This window comes from Petromyzon marinus, chromosome 1 (genome assembly GCF_048934315.1).
Source record: "Petromyzon marinus isolate PM22_M1 ecotype Great Lakes invasive population chromosome 1, UKy_Petmar_22M1.pri1.0, whole genome shotgun sequence".
Lineage (NCBI taxonomy): Eukaryota > Metazoa > Chordata > Hyperoartia > Petromyzontiformes > Petromyzontidae > Petromyzon > Petromyzon marinus.
The window spans coordinates 35941636-35968413 of record NC_133667.1 but is presented as its reverse complement, the minus strand read 5'-3'; the positions used below and the strand labels follow the sequence as shown (position 1 = coordinate 35968413).

The window sequence follows — 26778 nt, the reverse complement described above, 5'->3', positions numbered from 1 at the left end:
TGAATAACTTGTGCGGGTTGAAGCTCACCACATCTTTATACATGTTGTATATGTTTACTCTGTAACGAGGCAGCAGTGTGGTGTTTCGAGGTTCAGAGTTGAAATCCAAATCGGGAATCAACTCGGCCAATCACGATTGCTTTGGGGTCGACAAGTTCCCGTTTGGGACGCCACCAGAGATTGAAGACTGCACTGAAATGTTCGTGAGGAATGAAGCCCGATTTGTTTTAAATACTTGATGTGAGAATGGTGGTGGCCTGAGTGTGATTGAATCTAGTATGCGAATAGGTGACTACACATCAAAACAGAAAACAACCTCACTCGCGAGGTGACAAGAACAAAAATTCAACGCATGAAACTCAAAACTGCCCCCCTCCTCCCGACTTGCATGCCGCTGATTGACACACACGGTTTCAAATCCCTCGGTCCAGCGCGGCGGAACACTCGGTGCCCGCACTCGGTGTGACCATGGGCACCGTCAATCGGCACAACATTCAAGGTAATGCAGTTGTTCACGCGTCTGCTGTATATCACATTTGCGTTTGTATTACAAGAGTGAATGCATTGAATGATGAGCGCCAAGCGAGTTTTTCTGAGTCCGAGTACCCCGGCCGCCCCCACCCACTCGTGGCCAAGTCGACAAAAACTACTCGTGGGCCACCGGTGAACTATACAGATTTTTATTGTAATGCTTACATTTAGCTAAATAACATAAGTGTAACATAAAATGTTTTTTTACTAATGTTGAGCATAAGAACTGTTACAAATGAGCAGCTCAAAACCAACGTATATATAGCTATTCAAGTGACTAACGTTTTTTTTTTTAAAAGCCACAGCGATTTTGTTTGATGCAAAACAATAAGAATTACAGAAATGTAAAATGTAATAAAGTACAGATATAGACACGCCTCTCTGCAAGACTGGTCCAAAAACGTCCTGCAGAAACCCCGCGCGATTTCTCTAAAAACGTCTTTGACCACCAAGCGCCAGCCTACACCACACCGTCAATCGCCCGGTGTTCGTTTGCCTCGCCGCGCGTGTACGCGAGGTGGCGTTGTGCGCGTGTGGCGTGCAAACTGCAATCGCACACCATCGTCTGCGTCACCAGCAACAGCATTTACACGGCTAACGTTCCGAAATACAAAAGAATTTAGACAAACCGTACGCAGATATCTGTAATAACTGTAGGCTATTCAGTGATGTGGGGAAAACCATAATTTTACGTCCCACCCAAAAATGTCAGATTTAATGTCGATGTTAAAACACTGCGATATCACCAAGTAATGTGGAAAATGAAAATTGTTCCAACAAAGATTCACATTTTCATGTGCACACTATTTTACAAACATCAATTCTCTTGATTTCCAATTTTAACGGGGCAATCGGAGGAACAGATTCTCGGGGAGTGTGTGCCCGATTCTAAAAAGCAGGTTTAAAACCTTATTATACTGTACTTGGAAAAAATCCATATATTACACATAAAAGTAGAACACTTATTTACAAAAATCCATCCAAAAAGATAGTTTCGTAAGATTTGGCAGCATTACAAAGTAAAATGTGTAACGCGTTGCTGTTCGCCCGCGTACGGAATGCTCCACGAACAAGCCACAGCGGTTTCAACAAATGCGACGCCGACCTAAGGACCAAAGTGGGTGACAAAGACACTGAACAACAACACTCTGCCAGAGAGCATGGCAGGCAACCGGCCACTTCAGTTATCCGGCAGAGGCAGGGCAACCCCGCCCACACGCCACCCCTCACCCCGGTCGTAGCTTTGGTCAAGTTAACGTGTGCCACCCCAAAGGAAAACGTTCACCCTGTGCAAGGACCAGTATCGACGTGCGCGTGCTGTGCACCGTTGTAGTATTAAAACACATTAAATGTGCACGCGCAGAGCTGTTGTGAGAAGTTGTGGTTAAACGTCATATGCTCAATTTGCACCCTCTGGACATGAACAAACGTTGGCCGAGTCGTTTTTTTTTTTGAAATGCATAACGGAGCAGATCTCTGGTGAACGGCAGTCACTTAAATAACACCGCTGTCCCTTTTCGTGACAGCTTCCCGTGTGAACATCCACCGTGAGCAGAGGCGACGGCCACCGCGGCCGGCTTCTCAGCGCCGCACTCCCCCGTTGCCGCTCCCTGCGCCGCACTACCGCCTCTCGAACGCGCTTTCAGTCTGGCATGCAGAGCAAGGCCACTTCCAGCAGTGCGTTGTGCTCCTCACCTGCTATTGTGCTCGATTCCCTTTTGTGTGTCGCAATGGATGCTTTACTCAAGAATATAGATCACAAGCACTGTCCTTTGACAGGGAGGAACAACACCTCACAACACCATTTGTGTATGAACAAGTGGACAAACTGGTGCTTGATAAGCGGTTGCTGTCCGCTGGCCAAGATGACACCCGACAGTTCGCGTGACGGCGTTGCGTGCACCTCGAGCTTCTGACCTGCGACCGAACGAGCGGCCCCAGCCACCCACCCCTGTCGCCTACCACCCCCCCCCCTTCCCCGCTCGTGCCGCATTCACTTGTCGGTGGCGCCGGCCCTCTTGGCCTTGATGAAGGCCATGCCGTGCGTACGCAGGTGCGTGTTGAGCGCCGCCTCGCTGTCGAAGGTCTTGCCGCAGACGGTGCAGCCGGTGGCGCCAGTGCCGTGCTCGGCCGCGGGGTGGTGGTGGGACGGCTGCTGCGTGCCCCCAGGCTGGTCGGCACCGTTTTCCGGGAGGCCGCCGCCGCCGCCGCCACCGCCACTACCCCCGCCGGCCCCGCCGACCAGCGACTCCCCGGTGCCGCCAGCACCGGCACCGTCACCTCCATCCCCACCGCGGTCAGACGAGTCGGTCTCTATGGGGCTGTCGTACGAAGTACAACGGGGATTGTGTTTACGCAATGAGATGTAAAAAAAAGCACATATTGGGTCTAATATTTAGAATATACAGTGAGGGAAAAAAGTATTTGATCCCCTGCTCATTTTGTACGTTTGCCCACTGACAAAGAAATTATCAGTCTATAATTTTAATGGTAGGTTTATTTTAACAGTGAGAGACAGAATAACAACAACAAAATCCAGAAAAACGCATGTCAAAAATGTTATAAATTGATTTGCATTTTAATGAGGGAAATAAGTATTTGACCCCCTCTCAATCAAAAAGATTTCTGGCTCCCAGGTGTCTGTTATACAGGTAACGAGCTAAGATTAGGAGCACACTCTTAAAGGGAGTGATCCTAATCTCAGCTTGTTACCTGTATAAAAGGCACCTGTCCACAGAAGCAACCAATCAGATTCCAAACTCTCCACCATGGCCGAGACCAAAGAACTCTCCAAGGATGTCAGGGACAAGATTGTAGACCTACACAAGGCTGTAATGGGCTACAAGACCATTGCCAAGCAGCTTGGTGAGAAGGTGACAACAGTTGGTGCGATTATTCGAAAATGGAAGAAACACAAAAGAACTGTCAATCTCCTTCGGCCTGGGGCTCCATGCAAGATCTCACCGCGTGGAGTTGCAATGATCATGAGAACAGTGAGGAATCAGCCCAGAACTACACGGGAGGATCTTGTCAATGATCTCAAGGCAGCTGGGACCATAGTCACCAAGAAAACAATTCCAGTCTGTGAAGGACTGGAATCCTGCAGCGCCCGCAAGGTTCCCCTGCTCAAGAAAGCACATATACATGCCCGTCTGAAGTTTGCCAATGAACATCTGAATGATTCAGAGGACAACTGGGTGAAAGTGTTGTGGTCAGATGAGACCAAAATGGAGCTCTTTGGCATCAACTCAACTCGCCGTGTTTAGAGGAGGAGTAATGCTGCCTATGACCCCAAGAACACCATCCCCACCGTCAAACATGGAGGTGGAAACATTATGCTTTGGGGGTGTTTTTCTGCTAAGGGGACAGGACAACTTCACCGCATCAAAAGGACAATGGACGGGGCCATGTACCGCCAAATCTTGGGTGAGAACCTCCTTCCCTCAGCCAGGGCATTGAAAATGGGTCGTGGATGGGTATTCCAGCATGACAATGACCCAAAACACACGGCCAAGGCAACACATGAGTGGCTCAAGAAGAAGCACATTAAGGTCCTGGAGTGGCCTAGCCAGTCTCCAGACCTTAATCCCATAGAAAATCTGTGGAGGGAGCTGAAGGTTCGAGTTGCCAAATGTCAGCCTCGACACCTTAATGATTTGGAGAAGATCTGCAAAGAGGAGTGGGACAAAATCCCTCCTGAGATGTGTGCAAACCTGGTGGCCAACTACAAGAAACGTCTGACCTCTGTAATTGCCAACAAGGGTTTTGCCACCAAGTACTAAGTCATGTTTCTGCAGAGGGGTCAAATACTTATTTCCCTCATTAAAATGCAAATCAATTTATAACATTTTTAACATGCGTTTTTCTGGATTTTGTTGTTGTTATTCTGTCTCTCACTGTTCAAATAAACCTACCATTACAATTATAGACTGATCATTTCTTTGTCAGTGGGAAAACGTACAAAATCAGCAGGGGATCAAATACTTTTTTCCCTCACTGTATTATTAAATGTTACTAAACTTTTAAATGACAGTTCAACTCAAGCGTCGATTCCTTTCAGTCTCATTTGTACTGCTTTGTTTCATTAGCACGAACGTAACGTATCATCTGCATGTATTTTGCGTAAACTGTAATTAACCAATTCTTATAGGCAAATATCGAAGCACACATCGCAAGTGTACGAATACATTTTAATTCGATGAATGAACGTCCCATTGCCCGCCCCCTCTCCAGCCACCCTGAGGCTCCGTGTACCTGGCACGCATGCGGTGCACGATGTAGAGGTGGCGGTTCAGCGACGGTTGCGACGTGAAGCAGAGGCCACACTCGCTGCACTGCCACGCGATGCCATCGGTGCGGTGCTGCGGGATGTGGCGTTGGAACTCCTCGCGCTTCTCCGTCGTGAACTCGCACTTGGCGCACACGTATGGCCGGTCGGGCCCACCGGCCTCGGGGCCGCTCGCCCCGCCAGCGCCGCCCACGCGCAGGCGCTTGACGGGCCGCGTGATGGCCTGGGCGCGGGCCTCTGGCACGCGGCCCTCGTCGCCGCTTCCCCGCCGCTTGTTCCCAGTCTGGATGGGTGGGGGGGGGGGCGGTTAAATGTAAATCAAAGGAAGACGACGCAACACAACTTAACGTGGGAGAACAGATGTGGAGCTCGTGATTCGGTGATACGAGAGGGGAGGGGTAGAGGCAGGGACGAGCCCACGGAGGGACACCAGCGTACACGGTCAGACGGGTACCCACCTCCGGGCTGGTGTTCTCCGCCTCGTCGCTGCCGGCGCTCATGCCCGGCATCTGGGAGAAGTCGGGGTCCTTGATGCCGTGCATCAAGCGGATGTGGTTCTCCAGCATGAAGCGCTTAGTAAACGTGCGCTTTGTGTCCTCGCAGTACCTGTGCTCGCCACGGGGAGGGAGAACGTCGGAAGGGTTGCAGGTGCAGGGACAACGCCACCACCAGGGTAGCTCATGGCAAAGTAATAATTTCCCTCCCCCCACCCCTACAGCGATGTTGATGTGTCACAATTTGGGATCAATGGAAGAATCGACAATCTCGTTGGCACTGCGTTTTCCTTTGTCGTGTCTCGTTAGTACGGTTGTGTTTGCTCCATTTACCTAAAAGGTATAATGAGCATGCAATGCAATCATAACAGGGATAAGTTAAAAGACCACTGCAAAAAATATTTATTTTGATGTTGAAGTTTTGTGCAAAACTAGCTACGACTGGCCAAGACTAATTAGAGAATCTACCGAAATTGAAAGAAATCAAAATAACTTTAACCGTTCGGATAGCTACCGTCTTAGTGCTGCGTCGAAGCGAATCATCAAATAATACATTATTCAAATGCATGCCTACAAAGGGCAGCGTACTTCAAAAGGGATTACCGTTGGTAGGGCTATTTTAATAAACACAATAGACAGGAAGGACAAGTTCAAAGGGCCTGCATAATGCACATGCATAATGTACGTTGCCATAGTAATCCCGCCCGCCCCCGTTATTGTGCAAAAGCACAGAAGGGTGGTCAACACATCTACGCCTCTATATAAGGAACGAAACAGTAAGTCTTCTCCACAAATCTAGCTGTTGCCTGATGAAGCTAGTTGTAATTACTGGTGAAACGTCGTACTCAGATTGTAAATGTTATGGCTTGGCTCTCCAACACACCGGTGTGCTGTACTAGTGACGAATTGGCACGTTCTGTTTACGTGATAACCCTTACTAGTTGGCTGTGTTGGGTGGTGGCGGGTTTTAATGACACATTTATATAGTTAAGCAATCTAACCCAAAAACCTCTATTAGATTATGTAAAAATATTGGTGAATGAAATGGTCATGCCCCAACAGCCCAAAAGGACCAGATACCAGAATGTGATTATAATTTGCATGAATCAGAGGTAATTGACTTGTACGCACACGATTTGGTGCATGTTCCACGATTGTAAGGATCGATTTCAACAAATGTATTGATGCATCGTCACATGCCTGGTAAGTCGCCCATGATCTTCACGTGCACGCAAGGGAATTCTCCACTCGCTAGTGTGTGTGCACGCATGCGCATACGTAAATGTGCATGCACATACACGTGTGTGTGTGTGTGTGCCCATGTGCATGTGAGCTCTCTCCAATTGGTGGTGTTAGCGTGTGCACACAAGTGCATGTGTGTGTAGAGGTGTATGCGCTCTCTCCAATGGGCGACGCTTGTGCGAGTGCATGTGCCTGTACTCACCAGCAGGTGTACACCTTGCGGATGCCCTCGTGGTTGATGCGGATGTGGCGCCGCAGGCTGTGCGAGGAGCTGAAGGAGCGGTCGCACTGCCGGCAAGGGTACTTCTTTATCGGCTGAACGCAGAAAAACACTACATCTATAAAGTACTAAATCCCATATCAAAACAGCAAATTGCTGCTCGGCGCTAGTGCTGTCGGCTTAAAACGTTCTTGAACTGAACACCGACTGTTGTTCTGCTCGTGCATAAAGTGCCTTAAAATTATAATTTACTAAGAATATTTTGGGAGTCATCTGATTATAGATAGCCCACTAAAATAATAGGGATAAATTCGAGAGATAATTGCATATTTCAAAACATCTATTTATCTCCCACCAACCGGAACGTACAAATTACATCTTTGAACTCTCCTGGTACCACTTTGTCCAATATTGCCCATGTGATTTGCTTACAACAATCAACGTTGCATAGTGACGTCTCATCAAATATGCAAGACATTAGAAATCGGTGGGAAATCTATAAATCGATCTCCCTTGTGTATGTCCGCAATAAAAATTCAGCTTGTATGAAATTCAAGCCACGGGACTTGCATTACATGCACGGCACGAGGGTAAAATCTGAATGTGCCCCTCATAATCGGTAACAGATTAACTACATATATATGTTGAACTTGTTTCGCACCATATGTAGCCAACTCTGATGAATGCTCAGTGCCCGAGTTTAATTTTTACATAAATTGTTTTACTTCACAGCGTTTGGCAACGGCGACGACCGGCGAAAAAGTGTGTCGCGACAGCAGCGGCAGCGGCTCACCTTGCCATGGACACGCTTCACGTGGCTCACGTAGACCTCGCGCTCCGAGAAGTGCTCCTGGCACTCGGAGCAGGTCCAGCCGGAGTTCTTCAGCCGCAGGCGGCGCCCGCTTGCCGGCCTGCGGCTGTTGCTCCCGCCGGTGCCTCCACTGCCCGCCTTCTCCGTGGTGGGGACACGCTTGCGGTTGCTGGAGCCGTTCACGCCGGCCTGTCGACCCAGCATTCAGAGGAGACGTGGGGGGGGAGGCATACTGGTCAATAGGGAATGCAAGGATTCACCGGCTCCTCTTTAAAATGTAATTTATTGAAACAAGTTAAGGTAACGGTTCATTTAACAGATGGTTTTTTTTTTCCCACTGTAGTGTCTTTAGAGTCCACAGTGGATGCAGAGTATCCATGAAGCAATTGCATATAAAGTATAACAGACTGAAACATAGATTCCTACGTGCATAACTGGGGACATGTATGGATTCGATTTCAATCGAATAAAATTATTGTTTTATCCGGAGTGGAGTAAACTGAAAATTGCCTCAGTTATTGATTTTTTGTAAAATGGCACCGAGTTGGTGAACATTAGGATAATTAAACCCGCACTTGTCAATACGTGAAATGTTATTCCAAGCATTGCTGATATGCAACTCGAATAATCCGCTCCCGAGAGTTCACTTGCCACAGTTGAGGCGAGGCGTTAAGACTTTACCCTCTCTCCCCTCTCGCGCAAGCTGCTCCAACAACAGAGAGGTGCAATGAGAGGTGGGGGGGGGTGATGCCTCACCTTGGCGTTCTGGTCTCTGGCGCCGTTGGATTTTGCCGAGCTCTGGCTCGGTCCCGTGGGTGCCTGCACACCAGGCAGGTTGGGGGGCCCCTCCGAGCTCTTCAACTTCCCGTGGGAACTCTGCAGTGGAGGGGGGGGGTGCGGGCATGGGGGGCGGTACCACGATCAATCGGTATTCCATTTTTATAACTTTGCACCATGTGGGACGCAGTAGGGATAGTGACAGTTGTATATAATTTCCATTTATGAAGTTAAATACAACAGCTTAGCAGGGCTGAGAGCGCTGATGGCACCTGGAATGGGCGACCATCATAAATGGCAAGTGTTACATTGTGTCAAGTTTCACGTTCAAGGTCATTTTGTTGAACCAGCTTGCGACAGAGAGACCACGATAGCGTGACCAGGGTCACCAACAAAGCTAACAGATATCAAAACTAAAATAGCCACGTCACGTGAGAAATATACAACGTTGCACAAAGACACATCAATGCCAAATAGTTAACTCCCTGCAGCGCAAATCAACTTAGTCAGATTATTCCTAGACTGATCAAAGTACAATTACAGAAATATCGAAAAAATATATATAAGGTAGTCTTTAGACTAACTGTGGGGCTGTGTGGTAGACAGCAGAGGGTACTTTAGCAAAAGGTGATGTTATATTGTACATCTATGCCCACATCTTTATTCTCACACCTTTACCAACTCGCACAAATCAGCGTGGTGACGTATGGACAAATAACCTTCATGACCCATACACCAATGGGAGGCTCTCATCCACCAGTGGACTGACAAAGGATTGTAATATTCAAATATATCAGCATGTCAGGTATACGTTTGGTGTGCAGCAGTAAGGATGTGTATACATCGTAAATGTGCAGGCTGCATAAGAGCATGCAAAAGGTATTTTGTGTGCATGCAGCGAGTGTCAACATAGTTACACATGCTGCACTGCAATCTCAGTGTTCAATTTCTGATCATGCACACACTCCTTCGGGGGAGCAGTGATATCTGAAGCTGGCATGGACCTCCTCTGTAGTGGACTCGGCCTAAAATTATCACCCAGCACGGTGTAAGATATCAACACGGGGGGGGGGGGGAGCAAATGCTCAAAATTGTGCCGTCACCACACCTCTGATGAGCACGGCTGGCTACGTACGGTGCGAAAGAAGTTCAACATACCTACATACATGCTCCCAACCCCCTTTCAAGTCGTGACGGCAAGAGCACGCAGGCACATGATTATCTCCCGCAGTTTATCAGGGCCAAAGGAGGGTTTTGTTTGCATTCCTTCTGAGGAATCTTAGAATAGAACAAACGGAACAGCGCCAGCCAGACCTTAACGTGGTCGAGCATGAGCTGCTTGTGCGCGTAGAGCAGAGCGCAGTCGGGACACTTGAACACGGACACCTTCTGCTTGGCGACGTGCGTGTCAAAGTGACTGCACAGCAGCGTCTGCTGCGTGAACACTGTGTCGCACATGGAGCACTTGTAGATGATCCTGTGTGGGAGCGCACACACGAGGGGAGAGGCTCATGCACGGGGATAGGATATATCGCTCTCCCGCGCAATACAAGCAACCGATTAATGGTTTCTGAAGACATGTGGACCAGAAACCTGGGAACTGACAAAAGAAATGGAGCAAACGCCAAACGGTGCGTAAGAAGCACGGAGAGGTGCAAAGCTTGGAATTTTACAACACACATGAATTTAAAATAATTGATACGTTTCAATAAACTTTCGATGCATTATTGCGTGCCAATTAAGTATTACCATCATTATAATTGTATTACTCCGATTATGAATCGTGTGTTTAAAAAGCGTGTCACTCACTTCGAGTCGCCGACCTTGACCCCCGGGTGCTGCGTGTAGGCGTGCGAGTGGGTGCTCGGTGCCGACTTGAACGCCATGGGGCACAGCGGGCACTTGTAAAAAACCTCGCAGTGCGTGCTCTGGATGTGCGACTTCAGGGCGGGCAGCTCGGCAAAGATCAGCCCGCAGTGCACGCACCTGACGTGTGTGAGCACGACAGCAAAGACAAAGATCCCGTGCCGTACGGCAAGTGAAGACATATTCGAACGAGATCGTCTATTCATTGGCGCGTCCTGCTTTTACAAGTATAGCTGCCAAAAGTGCAGCATCAAAGATTCTTGGATTTTTTTGTTATTTAAAAACATTCCCTGATTTGCCTTAAAAAATGCGCCAATAGGTATTCGAGGTTTGGAAAGGAAATGGATGCATGAAAAATGAACACTGACAATCCCAAAACAGCCTTGGCCTCCGTAAGAAGGTTGAGAGTAATAAATAATGTTTATGAGGCTGAGCGGCAGTACAGTGGTTTGCGCACTGCTCGGCAACTCGTGTTTGATTCCCGGCCGAGGCTGATGAGTGATTTGTGAACCGGTAAGTGAAGTTGGAGAACTATTAGAGAACTCTGCAGAGTGCCAAAATTATTACCCAGGGCAGAGTTATTGATGCGTGTCGAGTATAATGAAAACAAAATCCACAAATTCATCGACATTTCTCCGTTATTTTGCTTCAATGTGGGAGAGCACATCTTTTCTTTTTTCGCAGGCTACAAGCATTCACCAAAAAGAGAAAACACGGAGAACGGCACCACCAAACAAGGGAACAGAAGGCGGCCGTGCGAATGTGGACTCGGGCAGAGACCTCACCTGTATCCGACTTTGCGCGTGTAGTGCAGGCAGATGTCCTTAATGTGCGACTGGAAGTGCGATGAGCGGCACACGGCGCCACATTCGGGGCAGGTGTACGGCGACTTGTGCTGGTGGATGCGCGAGTGTGCCGCGAAGCTGCACTTGTTGGGCAGCAACATCTGGCACACCTGGCACGTCTGCACGGGCAGAGCCACGAGCGTCAACATTCAGCGCAGCAAACGTAAACAAACAAGAGCGACGGTCCTGCCAACCAAATCACCCGAAATGCACAAAATTCCATCAGATCTCAGACGCTACCCTGGCTAGAAAGTGGATGGGAAACCAGTGTTTTCCACATATTCTCTATCTAACCGACGAGAAGGAATGATAATCCTGACTTGGATTTGCAACATGTTTGTCATGCGTAAAAATATAATTTTTGTTTGTCTCCTCTTTCTAACCGATGATCGAGCATCAACAATTTCACTAAAACTTGTTGGGAAATATTCTTAGCATTGGTCTGGTTACATCTCTAGTGAGTCGCAGACGTACTCTTAGAGGCACATTTATTTAACACCAACACATGGTGTAACTGCCCCTTTAACAGAATAACAACCTATGGTGGTGACCACCAGGCTAACCACACTAATTACAATGTAACTGGTGTAGTTAACCAGGTGGTGACCACCAGGCTAACCACACTAACTACACCGTAACTAGCTACTACGGACCGGGACCACAGCTCGGGTCCAGGTCCACGTGTTGGAGACTCGGAGAACGTAGACGAAGGTTTCTTCAGGTGAACAACAACGCCGGTCCCTCGACCACCTTCCAGAATCCTCGAGCAAGATCTGGACCCCGACCACGTGACCACTCCTAGCCCCTACTTGGGGCCCTTTTGTAGACTTAACCGGTCACGTGTCCTCTCGGGTCAACCAGAGTGCCATGGCCTTTAGTAACCCCATTCCTACGGCCGGCACTCCCACACCCTATCCTATACGGCTGGCACTGCACGCCCAGCGTGGTGCCACCCAGCGCTATCAATCAGCGTTGACCGAGCCCCTCTAGGGCCGGTACTACACCCACACCATAGTGGTATCCGCGATGTCGTTACATCGCACGCCGTGCCTCTCTAGGGCCGGCACTGTACAGTGACGTCCCGCGATGCCACTACACATCCTTGAAGGTCGCACAATTGCGTGCGAGGGGCAATATATCTGCTGAGTCACTATTGTATCCTGCAGGGCTAGACATTTATTACAATTCGGATGGCTTTATGAGTTACCTATGATCAAACTCAATTTTAGTGTTTAATACAGGAGAGTCAAAATCTACAACCTTCGAAAATCCGAACCATAATTGCCGTTCCGCGAGTGGCCAGCGGGAGGCGGTATAGTGCCAGACTTCTCACAAACACCCAAGTGAGAACACATCTCCCCAATACTCGCTTTGCCTCCACTGGCTCCAAAATATGGCTACGGACCAGCTTATAGACCCCAGTTGCGAACGGATGAAATTTGTCACGGGAGATTTTTTTTTTGTATCCTTCAACGCATAAAAATAAAATTTGTTAAATTAACACAACGAACGTACACATCTTTAGTAAAGGGTTTGGTGTTACATGTTATTTATGTAGTTTATTGTTAAAAATTTGGTCAGTCCAAATTTGGTCACATTGCATTTATGGCTTTATTTTGATTTCGAAAACGTTTTTTGGTTTGGCCATGTTTTTGTTTATTGTAGTACGGAGTTAGACTGATGGCCTTAATCTTAATTGTCTTGTGGTTGTTGTTGTTGTTTGACTTGCATCCCAATGGGATTTTTGCATACTGCGTTGGTGTACGGTGCTATTTCAGGAATATTTTGATTTTTTTCCTGGATTTTCTGTTTGCACAGTCACAAAGTCACTTTAAGATGTTTTCTTGTTCATGTTTTTGTTTTTTGTTGTTGCGGTTGCACCCGATTCAAGAGCCGAATGGCTCACAGGGCTATACCAAATAAATGAAACTAACTAAAAAACTAAACTAACTAATAGGGATACTTCTTTTTTCCACCCATTAATTTTTTAGGAACCAGATCCAATAAAAATAAACAGCGTTTGTTTGAACAAAGATGACGCCGAATCCCCAGCAAGGTGAGGAGGGACGAGTCGACGAAGGGGGGGGGGGGGGGGTGCCCCCACCTGGGTGGCCGCGTCGTCCTGCTGCTGGAAGTGCTTCGCGAGCGACGGGCCGTCCACAAACTGGCGCGAGCACTCGAGGCAGCGCGAGCCGTAGCGTGTCAGGCGCATGGGATCCTCCTGCAGGGGAAGGGCGGCCGAGGGGCTCGGGCCATCCGAGCCGCTGATCACACCGCCTGATCCAACGACGACAAACACATACTTTAAATCGACTGCTGAAGGCCTCCCACGCACGCTGTGGTGTCGGCCACCATCACGGGAAGCACTGGGGTTGGGGGGGGTTGACTGCGGTGGTCAGTGCGGATTGACCGAACTTACGAAGCTAGCAAATACGCAAAACATTAAATATTGCGTGCAGATTTTTTCTGGCAATTTGGTCACGGTTTACGAGAAAGGAATTAAGGTTTCATGAAGAAACCACACGAACCAAAACAGGGTACAGTGCGAGTTCAAGTTCAGCGGACTGTGAATTTCACAACAGCGTTAAAAACATACGAATGCACTGGAATTGGAGGTAGTTCGGATTTGAGAAGAGTTAGGGTTTACGTTGTATTACATCAAATTCGATACTCGACACAAATATGTCGTTAAACTATAAACGTTCATCCCACGCTCCCAGAACTGTACTCGTAGACATCAGCCACAACACGAAGATGAACGCCAACGGCGACATCTTTTTTTTTACTAAAAATTTCAAATGTTGGCTCTCGACTGTTATAACAAGTAATTGACCAACTCAATACTGCAGGACTTGGATTTATATAGCATCTAAATGCAATCACAGTTATTGAATACGGGCGTGGGGATCAAATGATGAATCCAATGAAATGAGGAAATTAGAGGCGGACGAGAGGAAATTGGGTTGCTTTTGGGAAACAAAACTTAACAATTTATAAGAAACATACAAATGTACCTGAAGATATTTTCACAGGTGTATGTTTTTTTCAGAAGTCGACTGTATATGGATCAAACACATGGGGCAAATGAAAATGGAACAAGAACTAACAAATGCACACAAACGTACGGAGAGATGGGTGCTTGGAGTTAACACCAAGACAGAATGAGAAGAAACACGTGTTACCGGGAATAAACACAACTAAAACATAAAAAAGCTTCGTGGTGTTGGGATGGACACATTCCAAACTTGGAAGACGACCGATGGACGAGAATGGTGATGGAAAGAAATTTCAAAGCAGATAATGCACCGATGACATCCGCGCAGATGCAGAAGATGATTCGTGACATCACATCGCATCGGGAGGCCTTCATAAAAATGGTTAAGTTTTCGCGGAAAGCTTCACCGAGTGTCAAAATAATTTCAGGGGGCTCCTGCATTGAAATATGTGACCGATAAATAGCACCACATTTGCATTCTTCAAATACCGTGCTACGAATAGCAACGCACATTTAAACGATGCACAAACACACGTGCAAGATCATGGAGAACCCCGCACCCCCACGTACCCAGGGCACTCTGGCTTTGCGAGTTCGCTGCACCACCGGCCCCGGCGGCTCCCGTGGGTGGGTCGGGCAGGCCGGACGACGGGCCGGAGCCCGGCGCCACGGTGGTGAGCTCGGGGCCCGGTACGCTCAACTGGTCGAGGGGCAGCGGCCTCATGACGAGGTGCGAGCACTGCATGACCACGCCGCGCTCCTTGTGCTGGCGCGCGTGCGACAGGAGGCTGCACTTGTTGTAGAAGACGAGGCCGCGCGAGCAGTGGTTGCACGTCACCTCGATGCGCAGGCTGCGGCGGGCGTAGTGCCGGAACAGGCTCGCCTCCAGCGAGAACGAGTCGCCGCACTCGGGGCAGCGGTAGCCGCTCGTCGGGATGGCGAGCCCGGCCGTCGCTGGAGGGGTCAGGTTGGGCGTGTAGAGCGGCACGGGGTTGGCGCCGTTGAGAAGGCGGTTGAAGGCCTCCACCACGGAGCTCTGTGCCCCCCCAGTCTGTCCGGCTGCGGCCACCACTTTGCGCAGCAGAGGCTGGCCCTGGAGCCCGGCGGGGCGACCAAAGCCCACGTGCGATGCCGTCTGCACGTGCGTGTCCTTGGCCAGAACGACGGACGACACCGACGGGGCTACCGAAGTCACCACAGCGGGGACCGAGGTGATGGCCTGGGTCACGAAGGTCACCGCCGACGTGGCCGAGGTTGGAGCGATGCCCACCGGCGCGAGCACAGCGGTCTGCGGGATCAGGTTGAGGCTGGCCAGCTGGACGGCTTTGGGCAGAATCTTGGTGCCGACGACTGTCTGAGCAGACACGACCATGGTGCCCGTTGCTTGCTGCTGCTGCTGTTTTACTACATTGGCAGCCTGCAAAAGGGCCGAGGTACACATGAACAATAACATTACCAGCGGTCACCACATAATTCATAGCCTGAAGAAAATAAAAGTAAAAATTACTACGCAAAGGTGAAAAAAAACAAGGTCATTTATTTATCATCGGAAGTTTCACCGAGACACACAACTCATTTTCGAAAGGATCCTGCATTGGGTTATATGGCCAATAACTATTTAAAGGAGTGGTTTACGTGTAGCACAACAACACCAAAGCACCTGGAGGTAACCTACCAAGTACTCGATAGTGTAACACTCAATGGTCTGCAAAGCTCACAAACCTACTCAGTATACCGACACAGACCAGTGGATTGTGCAGTCCTAAAAATCCAAAAACGTGCAATCAACGAGTCGCTTAAGTTCAAACACAAATGGTATTAATTGCCTGGCACTGCAAAACACACACAGCGAATTACCTTCAAGATGGCATGGCTGGCAGCCTGCACAGAGGCCGTAGAACCCGTCGTCGGTGAGAGTACTGTGGCCTTCATTGTGGTATTGTCCCCAAACTTGATGTTGATAACCTGCGACGGGTTATTGGCCTTTACGCTGGATCCCAGCGCGCCGGCAGAGCCAGCGGTCGAGCCAGCGGCAGCAGCGATGGCGGCAGCAGCACTTAGCGCCGTCTGCGCCGCCTTCTTCGCTGGCGCCGCCGCTGCTTGCTGCGGTGAGGTGCCGGCAGGGCTACCCAGAGGCACCCCACCGGGCGACGGTGCACTGGCACCGTTGAGAGACGACGCCCCGCCTGGAGAAGCGTCCGGCGTCCGCCTGGCGATGCCCTCCGCATCCACGGCCGGCATCACGCGCGTCACCATCCGCGTGATCTCGCCCGACGACGTCTTGATGGTGCGAATCCGTACCTTCGGGATGGCGGGGGGCGAACCCCCGCAACCTGACAAGGAGGACGGTGCCGGGGACCCCTTGCTGCTGGTCTCACTCGACACGCTCCTCGGGCTGTCAGGCATTTTGACGGACGCCTTCCTCACGGCCTCCAGGGGGCTTTGGGGTGGCTTGTCACCCAGGCTGGAGCTCTCGCTGGGCACCGGCTCCTTTGTGACTCCTGCGGGCTCCGCGGATTCGCTCTCTTGCGTCTCCTTGTTGACCGTCTCGTTCGGGATTGTTTCCACAGCAACAGCTTTCTTAGCATTGAGGGCAGCGATGGCCTCAATGCAAGATGACAGCTTCGTGCCACCTCCGGCCGCTTTCGCAAGCTGACGAGAAGCACTTGTCTCCAGCGCGGGCCCCAACTTCCCCTCCTCGTTCTTGGGCTCTTTAGCTTCGTCCCCTGTGTCAGATGCAGCCCCTGTATCTGGCTCCTTTTTGGCCACATCCTCCTTTTCCTTGTGTTCTTCGTCCGATGGTGGCTCTTCCGAATGCGGAGACTCCTCGCTCTTCCCCTCGCTAAACTGCTTATTTGTTTCTTCCAACAACATTTGTTCATCCAGGTCATCCAGAGCCTTCAGCTCTCCCTCCAGATGCTTCTTGCTGTCCTCCAGCGCCATTTCTTCGGGGTCATCTTCCTTGAACTCGCCATCCCAGGACGCGTGTTCCACATCCGCGCCCTTGCTGCTGCAGTCCAGCGCCTTGAGCGCGCCGTCCGCCGGTTTGTACGCTCTGCCGCCAACGCCAGGCTTGGCTTCGTCCGCTCGTGGGAATCTCACTCCCCCCACCGCCTTCACCTCTTTCTCTTGCTTGTGCTCGCTCTCAGGCTGAGGCTTTTGCCCCCCTTCCGGTGGTTTGAACGGCGCCGCCGTGGATTTCGGTGCCACCTCAGACTTGTACGTGCTGTCCGACGCCTTGTGTGCCTTCTCCGAGTGTTTATGCCGCGCGTCTGTTGCTTTGTGCGCATCCCCGGGCCTGTACTGCTTGCCTTCCGCGCCGCCTTTGCTCTGCTCGCCAAATCCTCTGGCATCACGCTTCTCCTTCTTGGCATCAGGTTTCGCCCTGCCGGCAACACCACGGTCGGTACCGCCGCTTGCGCCAGAGAACTGCGGGAATTTTTCCTCCCTGCTCGGTCTCCTCGCCCCGGCGGGGAGGTTCCCGCTGTAGGTGTCCGTCGCGCTGTGTAGGCCTAGCAGCCGGTCCACAAGGAAGCTGCAGCTCTCCGATGAACGCCTCTGCATGGGCGCCGGGTCGGCCACGGCCTTAACGCTGTCCTCCTCCTCCTCTTCCTCATCGTCATCCTCAATCTCGCCCTCCTCAACGCTCGAGATCGGGCTGAACTGGCAGAAGCTCGACTCCTTCATTTCATTCTCGTCGCTCCTCAACGCCTCGGCTTTCTGCTGCGCACTGCCATACCGTTCTGAGCCACCCTTGGGCGCACCGCTGGCCTTGAAAGTCGGCTCCTGATTCCCGAAGCCAAGACCAAGACCGGAGGCGGACGCGGCTCCACCACCACTTCCGGCGACGCCGCCAGCGCCGCCCGAGCCCCCGACAGCGAAGCCATTCTGCACGGTGACGTGCTCGAGCTGGGGGCCCTCCTTGGTGGGTAGCGTATGCTCAAAGGGAGCGTCGATGCTGCGCGTGTGCCGCACAATAACGCTCACGGCGCCACCGTCGGCACACAGCGCAGACTGGGCGGCGCCCTCGCCGGTCTCATCACAGCCGCCAGGCCTCAGGCCCCCCGCACCCTCCCCCTCCTCTCCACCCCCAGATTGTATGGCTTCCTTCGCATCGATGTCCGGGATATCAAAGGCTGCGAGCAGATCATCGAAGTCTGGCGTTTTCATGTCACCCATGGTGATCAGTTTAGAGAAAGCCTGCACAGAGAAAATACATGTTCAAATGTTTCAATGAGTCGGGCACACCTTGATATTATACTCAATAAAGCATGTGACAATGGGCCTTTTCTAAAAATGTGATGAATTGTAACGTCTGTACTGTTTTATTTGTAATGTCCATCTCGAAAATAGTCTGTCTGATTTTTCTCTGTCTTTTTTATGCTGTCTTATTTGCTCACACCAATGAAGTCAAGGTCAAAAGGTCAACTGCCAATGTCGCGGATGTCACCTCTGACAATCAGCATGGATAACATTTGCGTGAATTGAAAAGAAAAGATTTTAACGAGCACAATTATATGCGTGGAATGCAAGAAGCACAAAATTTATCAAACATTACCATGACGCTTCTTAGGAACTACATGACACGAACACTGTCCTCAAAAACTCTTTACATTATTATATTTTTAAAGTACCATTACAAAATTAAAAGTGCATAAATACTGCTCTGTACATTGTATTTTCTGTAGCTGTCCATACAACATTCTTGTCCAAAACAATTAACCTTTCAGCTCAAAACAGTCAGTATCAGGTTTCTGCTGGGCTCCGGGAAAATAAGTGTGTTTGTGTGTACACGTTAAGAATACAGTTTGTACTAAAATAGTTTCACTATCAATTTAAACATTTCCAAGGAATACAAATATCGTGTTAAAAAAAACGTCTTTGCAAAGTTCCTGATTGGCAAATGCTACCATAAAGACGAGAAATTGTTTCGACAATTACAGGGAAATGTTTAGCGGCGGAGTATGCCAAACGCATCGGTGATCACGAACATATGTACCCAAATAGAGTGGGTACCACTGTATGAATTAATAAGTTTAGCAATAAACACAGCTCTTCTTCGTTAACCATGCGCACAACTGTTTCTGTGAAATGTCATTGTGAAATTCAGGACAGAATACTATTTTCCACAGTAGAATGATAAAATTTAGATTTCCTACAAAAAACCAAGCACGCTTTTCTTTTTAAAACTCACACAAAATCAATGGAGTGCTAAAAACTGGCTCGAAAAATTTCTACCACGTGAAAATAAATTTACCAGGTAAATATAACATCAGTTTAACACGTAGGCTTTCACAACCAATATTATCCATGAGATTTTTTTTAGGTTACATCGCGTAAATACAAATGTGTTGTTAAACTAGCCACCACCCGACACAGCCAATTAGTACGTAAACAAAACATGATAATTCGTTACTAGTACAGCACACCGATATGTTGGAGAGTAAACCCACTAAATTACAATTGTAAATGTTGTGCACTCGAAATGGCAAATGTTGTGGGTTTACTCTCCAACACATCGGTGTGCTGTACTAGTAACGAATTGGCATGTTTTGTTCACATGAAAAACCTTAATAATTGGTGGCGGGTTTAACGACACATTTATATTTCCGCGATCTAACCCAAAAACCTCTACGATGAAAAATAGCATAAATTTACTTAATCATGTTAAAATAATGCGTTGCTCCAGAAAGCAAATACTTTTATACGTATGTTGTTATACACAGCACATGCCTTACACAATGCATATCAACAGCTGGAAAGAGAAAATCGATTTGCAGTTACAGCAACCTGCCAAGGCGAAATATGTGAACGAGAAACAACGCAACGATTCGGAAAATCGGACTTTTTTTTTTAAACCTCTGATAAAATCATCAACGCTCTCTCGTAATAACATCGGCATTAAAATACACACAAAGCAAAATAATCACAATCTGTTTGCAATGCACACGTCTGGGACGCGAACACAACGTGCCACCCCGCCGTCGGGGTGAGTTGGTAGAGACCAGCGAGGCGTGCCAAGTGGTCATCATCGACCCCCTTCCTGCCGCTCACTTCCCTCCTCTCTTCATGTCAAAACTTGCCGTGTTAAAATGGCCGGCACACATCCTCCACTGCCTTTGAAATCACGTTGTCGAAAAAAATGTTACACATATACATAGTTAAAACGCTGCCTTTTGATGACGCGTGTATTACCCGCTTCACACATACTGCTTCCTGACCTGTTACACCGCGACCCATTCCATCTGTTTTATATTTTTTTCTCAATGTAACTCCACCTACGTGCCTCTTCTGTACGTTTCTTCGGTGGGGAAAATAATTCCGCAGACCCGTCTCTCCCTTACGAAAGAAGTGCAAGTGTCGATGGGTCTCTTACCTGATTACACGTCACGTTCATTCTGTTCATCCATCCATTTAGAAGCTATTCTTCAAACACAACAGGTTTCTCATTTGTATCCTGGAATTAACATGAATATACCGAGTCCCGCACACTACTACACACACTGATAATGTGAATGTGTGCAATTTACATTGATCGAAATAAATACATAACGTATCGGTAATTACCGAACACTAAACTACCGATGCACAGCAGCAGACTGCATGACAGGCCTCAAAGGTTGGGGAGCTTCAACACTGCACGAGCCGTTAATTGTTTAAGGCAATCCGGTCCCCACCTCTTAATGATTTTTTTCTTTCACACAGCCATTCGCTAATAATAATAAGACGCATTTAATTATATACTGCAGCAAGAGCTGAACAAGTGGATCCCCTTATAAATCAACAAGAGACCGTCGTCTGTCCGTTCAAATTCGCTGATGTACAATTCAAGCACGAAGTTGGTAAAAGGCCCTATATTTTTTTTTACCCCTCTTTCAAATAATAGCATCAGTTTAAAATGCATCGTCACGATTTACGTAGTTGCCGCGTTACCCAATTCATCTGCCAAGAGATACGACCCTGCCATTTGTCTCTACTGCTGACTGTGATGCTGATCTGTCAACGAGTATTTGATGATCGCAACAGTGCAATGATGTCATGCCCGACCGTACACATACAAAGATCCCAGTTTAGTCTAATAGACCAGTGGGGCAAGTGATGCAAATGATGCAAACACTATGACCAAGCATCCACTAAGGACGTCAAGGTAAATGAGGTGGTGGTGGTGTGATCAGACCATATACCCTATTGACTTTACCTCCCTATTGCTGATTGTTAACACACCGCACCAGGTTCTCAATTTAACCTACCTATGGGCAAGCCAGGATGGGTCCAGATACCATTTGCCAATGATGATGACGTGCACCGCTTGATAACAGAGCCAGGATCGCAGTGTGCAATACACGGGAACCACTACACTCACTCTCCACACAAGTCACACACAAGTCACATACACACGCGCACCAAAGCACCAACCCCCACTCGCCCTCCATGCTTCCAGCCACAAAAAAAAACACCCACACCACCATTCTGCATTCTTGATGTGGCACGACCACAGGCCTGCACAGGCCATGCTGCCTCTCTTACAGGGCTCTGCATTTTATATTTCCGCACAAAGTGAATGCAAGGATGATGTCACGCACATTAAAACACTGCAGAATTCGCATGTTGAAATGTGCTGCCGAGATTAATCGAGCTCACTGCACAGACACAAACTGGGTTTGTGGGTTCTTTAGTAAGCAATCATGATAATGTTGCTGACATACACACGAGGTTCACATTGGTATGCAGGCAGATAATTAGTAATTCTAATAGGGTGCACACACACACACTGAATTTGCTTTCGTCATCAGAGGCCACACACGGAATGCTATTCAAACACACATCAAGTGCATTTTACTATTCATCTCAGAACTCGTGCTTATGACAGAAAAATCACAGTACGGCCAGGTACACATACACACACACACCACTTTTGCTCTGATATACAATCTCAACAATTATTTTCGCCGAGACACACAAACACAATGAGTGCTCCCTGCCTAAGCAAGGTCAACACATAGCCAACACGAGCCGACCCCCTGGCATGTAGCAGCAATCGCACCCAGTGCTTATCAAATACAACACAGCAAGACGGATTACAATGGCCCACCAAAATATAAAACTAAAAAGCCCCACAGCCATTTTCAATCTTACCGGTTGGCAAACAGACACCAACAACAAAACATTCCCTACATTAAAACGGGGGTGGGGGTAGGTTTAAACCCCTACAGTAATGGTACCAAAAATATATATAACAATACCAGTAAACTACCACGAATAATGACAGCGCCAGTACCTGCATGTATTTTCTCCTAAGGGAGACAAGCCGCGGGGGCCAGCATCACGCCTGGGCCCGCTCGTGTCGCGATGCCCTCCCTGCCTGCCACGGCAACAACAACAACAGCAGCAGCAGCAACATGGCCTCTGAGGCTGCTGCCTCTGCCGCTGCCACGGCTCACAATGCGGCCGAGCTAACGCCGCGGTTAGCGGCCATTACTCGCATGCCACGGGGAGGGGGGTGAAGGGAGGAGGAGGAGGAGAGGGACCGACAATCGCCTTTCGCCTGCGCCACACACGTCTTGGTGGAGCTCGGGGAGAAGAGAGGGAAAAAAAACCCCTCGCCTTTAACATGCGTGTGTGCACGCGCGCGTGCGCACGTGTGTGTACACACACACACACGTGCGACAATACGTGTAACATGATGGTTGCGTGTCAAGTGCGCTGGTGGGTAGGTTAGGACATATTGTGTTCACGTGTCTACGTGTCGGAAGGGGATACGCGAGTGCAAGGTGTTTTTAGGGCGTCTGGCATGCTTCACTGTGTACACGTGGATCGGTGTGAACGCACACTGTAGCTATTTGTCCCAAGGTGTATACACAATGCGCCACGTGACATCGGGCCAGGACTGAATGGGCGTGTGCACATATTCTTGGTTCTTTCGGTAAAGTCACGTAGGCTGTGTCTGCATAGGTGTGACTGATATGGCCTATGTGTGTATGCTTGTGTACATGTTAAACAGTGTCCACGTGTGTACATGTTAAACAGTGTCCACGTGTGTGTAGCAGCAGCGTACTGCACAATATCTACTTGCTTAAATTTCCCTTGACAAGCACACCCGGCGGCGGCGGCAGCAGCAGCAACTGGGATCTTAACGCAGCCTCGGGCTCCCCTATAAGTCGCCTCATCCTAAAACGTGGCGTAGTCAACATCAGCAATGAGGAAACAGAGGCAACTCTTGTGCTGTGTAAACCAGAACGTACGATCGCCAACACAGCAGAAATATTAAGGTTCGGACGAGTGTTTCCCCCCCCCTCTCTTCGAGAGAACTGCATATCTCGCTAGGCAATTTAAAGGCTGCCTGATATGCGCATGTGGCAAGGAAGAAGACATCTGGCAAGGATGGTATATGATGACAATCACAATACTCAGTTGTGCAACACAAATGGCATTTCTACTGTGTATTGCAGCGTGTGCGTACCGACATCCTGTGCAAGGGACCGGCGCCGAATGCTCAGAAAGAGGAAAAAAACCCACCCCACAACAAATTTGCATGAGTTGCGATAAAATTAAGATTTTTAGAAAGACACTTGCATTGCTTTCTTGTGAGGCACCGAAAGCAATAAATGCCATTTATTTAGCCGGGGGAGGCCTCGAGATCACTTCCGAAGAGTCCTGCGTGGATGAATGACTAAAGTATGTAAGGCTTCTGTACACAACGTGACATTGTTGCCACGCCCGGTCACCCACAGCAGCAGCGGCGGCTCGGGGGGAAGTGGCACAGGAGCACAGCCGCAATCAGGCAAAAAAAAATGTCCACACAGACCTCTGCGGAAGATTCCGTCTTGACTGCTCCCAACCACGAGAACATGCGGCGATGCTAAATGTATAATGTACCCCGGTTTTACCATTGGCATAAAGCAGCTGTTAGTGTCGCACCGGGGGACATGTGTGACGGACACATGAGCCGATGTCCTCCTGTGCCTGTGAGCACAGGTCAAACTCCACAGTTCATGAAAACGCTCGGTTGATAAGTCTACAACAGCACCACGGGCACTATTATCACCAACCAATGCTGGCGTTACACTCGGGTAACACATACACATGCACAATGCCCTTCGTACATCCTTGGAGGTCAAAACAATAACGTCTGCATCGCATTGAGTCTGCCCGTGAATGTCATTGGCTGTGAATAGTAAATGTCTGTGTCTATCTCCCTGTGTGTATCCTATCGCCTTCTGAGTCTTCACGTCCTGTTTGTCAACCACGTCTTTCTTCGCGTGGTTCTGTCCGTGTCTACCAATGTATCTCGGGCTCCCGTTGCCGATACAGGGCTTCACTTTGTATTGGGATGGCTCTTCCCATCAAACAGCAGCACTAACCATCAGTATTACCACCACCACCCCCCATTGTTCATGCACCATTCCTTCCCATGCGTTATGCAATGAGAAAATAAATGTCCTTCATTGTGTAGTGCAGACACGTCACAACTTGGCACAAAACATAATAAATTGGTACATGATATGACTACAATCTAGTTTGATTGCTGTAACAGTGTCTGTTGGTTAAGGCACTGACATTTGACACACTGGCTGGAGTCTGCCGGGCCAAAAAATGTGAACATTTCCCCCCGACTTACCATTCCATTAATCTGACAAAGCAATGTCAATATCAATGACATTGCCCATACAATGGCCGCATCTCAACAAGAATGTGAGAAAGCATGACAAGGCGGTGTAGAAACCAACACAGAACGTGTGTGTGTGTGAGAGATGTCGTACTTGCGCCAATAATTCGTGATATGCAGACAGGACGACAGTCGATGTGTTGAGCGAAAGGGCAGTATTCTGGTCTAGTGTTGAATCAAGTGCAGAGTAAGTGTGCAGAGTAAGTGTGGAGAGTGTGTGTGAGAGAGAGTCATAGATGGAGCCGGTGGGAGAGACGGAGCCAAAGAGTGAGAAGAAGTGGTTGAAGCTAGCGAGTGGAGGTGATGTGATAGAATTGCAAAATAATGCGATTCTGTGGTAGTATCTGTGTGTATTGTGATCGTAATGTTTTCAACTGATGTAGAATAAAGGTTGTGTATTGGATGTGCGAGACGTGTATTTAGTAGATGTCTGTACTGAGGTGTCATTAGATTGCATTCAGTCGGATATGGAGCTGAAGAGTTAGCACGCATGTGTTGATAGAGGTGGCACAGTGGGAGCGCACCACTTTATTGTTTGAGTTCTGCATTTAATAATTTAATATCCATCTCAATGGTTTAATATCAAGTGAGATTGGTGTTGAATATAATACACTACACGGCCTGTACATGAAATGTAAACACCAGGTGAGGCCATCGATACAAGAGAGTACCGGCAACATGCGACTCTTTAAGGAATGTTTCTCGTGAGGTTAATTATTAAGGACCGTCTCGTATTCACATGCATTGCGACTGGTGAAATAGTGAGGGTTTTTTTAGTGAATAAAAAACACGGCTGTAGTGTACCCCTTTGATGTGATGCAGTCGAGTCGGTCTTAAATGTAGTGTATACACAGGTGTGTAGGTATAGATTTAAATATTACTTTGTATGTTGTGTATACTGTACGTGTATGTAATATCAAATATGCGCATCTAGAGTATGCAACACGTGTACTGTATACATATGTATACAGTACACAGCGTTACTCGGTGTATTGTGTATAAATGTACAGTATATGCATGCTTAAGTGCACCTGTGTATGTACATTCAGTACAGTACGTGCATACAGCACTGCACAGTACATACAGTACACGGTGTACAGTTTATGTTTACATTTGCGCGGTTTAATTATAAAAGTGACTTGCGCACACCCACAATCCTCCCCATCACCACGTCAAGCGGCCAGCAACAAACGGCACCGTTTGTAAAAGTCGCACCCGATAAAAGTCGAACGTGTGTACACGTGTCCCGAGTGCATCGCGCGCGTGCGTACGTCCAAGCACGACCATATATATCCCGCACGATGTATCAGGCGTGAGACGCTGTTGTTGTGTTGGTGGTGGTGCTGTGCTGTGCGAGGCGTCTCTCTCCGTGAGCTACCCGACCTGTCGGCTGGGCAGCCATGATGGAGGCGGCCCCGCTTCCCACACTCGCAGGGAGACGCGCGTCGCTCCGGCTCCCGTGAGCGACGCGCGGCCTCGGGGAGCAGCTCGCTCGCTCTGTCTCTCTCTGTGTCTCCCGCTTTCACGAATGATGTGAAAACATCGCGGAAGGGAAGCGCCGTGCGTGCGTGTGCGTGTGTCGCTGCGTTACTCTTTGCTTGTTAATCTTGCTCGGGGGTTGGGTTTTTTTTTTGGTACAACAATGCCGACCGTGGCAGCACCACGTGACCCACCTCCCGGCATGCCCCGCGCCCCGTGGGGCCTCCAGTCTCACATTTTATCCTTTAACACCCCCCACCACCACCATCCACACTAAAGCCTTGCTTGCTTTATAACGATTCGTTTTGCGAATTATGAAAAGTTCCCCTTCATTTAGGCTAGTACTGTATTGCCGCATTGTACACTGTTCGTGTATTTTAATTATCATAATTCGTATTTTTGTTACTATTCTATATACAGTACTGCATTATACAAGCAGTGTTGTAAATGTACATCGTACATAACGTCAGTTATTGCAAAAGTTAACCGACATTAATCGCAACATTAATGTTTTAAATGCTGTGAATCGTGTATTGCACTGTTGAGGTTCAGGCCTGTTCGCTG

At 48.7% G+C, this 26778-nt stretch overlaps 1 protein-coding gene across 3 annotated transcripts; it reads right to left on the bottom strand.

Moving 5' to 3' along the window:
• Nucleotides 1-664: 664 nt before the first annotated feature.
• ZNF532 (zinc finger protein 532) lies at nt 665-26436 on the bottom strand. Of its 3 annotated transcripts, none has more exons than XM_032951113.2 (13): nt 26119-26436; nt 15927-18269; nt 14640-15486; nt 13179-13351; nt 11015-11193; nt 10173-10349; nt 9678-9840; nt 8343-8462; nt 7569-7775; nt 6758-6870; nt 5278-5425; nt 4786-5102; nt 665-2852 (listed from the first exon to the last, which is right to left on the bottom strand). In XM_032951113.2, exons 2-13 carry the CDS (start codon nt 18246-18248, stop codon nt 2525-2527), a joined length of 5094 nt encoding a protein of 1697 aa, XP_032807004.1. In that variant the 5' UTR covers nt 18249-18269; nt 26119-26436; the 3' UTR covers nt 665-2524. The 3 variants fall into 3 exon arrangements, with proteins under 3 accessions (XP_032807004.1, XP_032806995.1, XP_032807012.1); XM_032951104.2 differs by lacking the exon at nt 26119-26436 and adding an exon at nt 22348-26105; XM_032951121.2 differs by lacking the exon at nt 26119-26436 and adding an exon at nt 22348-26105 and having other exon boundaries at nt 6758-6843.
• Between the last annotated feature and the right edge of the window lie 342 nt (nt 26437-26778).

What these genes read in the sequence shown, in the direction of transcription:
- ZNF532 (XM_032951104.2), bottom strand. An exon ending in AGGACGACGCGGCCACCCAG is followed by an intron (nt 11,194 to 13,178) that starts GTGGGGGCACCC and finishes CTGCCCGTGCAG; the next exon opens with ACGTGCCAGGTGTGCCAGAT. An exon ending in GTCAAGGTCGGCGACTCGAA is followed by an intron (nt 9,841 to 10,172) that starts GTGAGTGACACG and finishes GCTCCCACACAG; the next exon opens with GATCATCTACAAGTGCTCCA.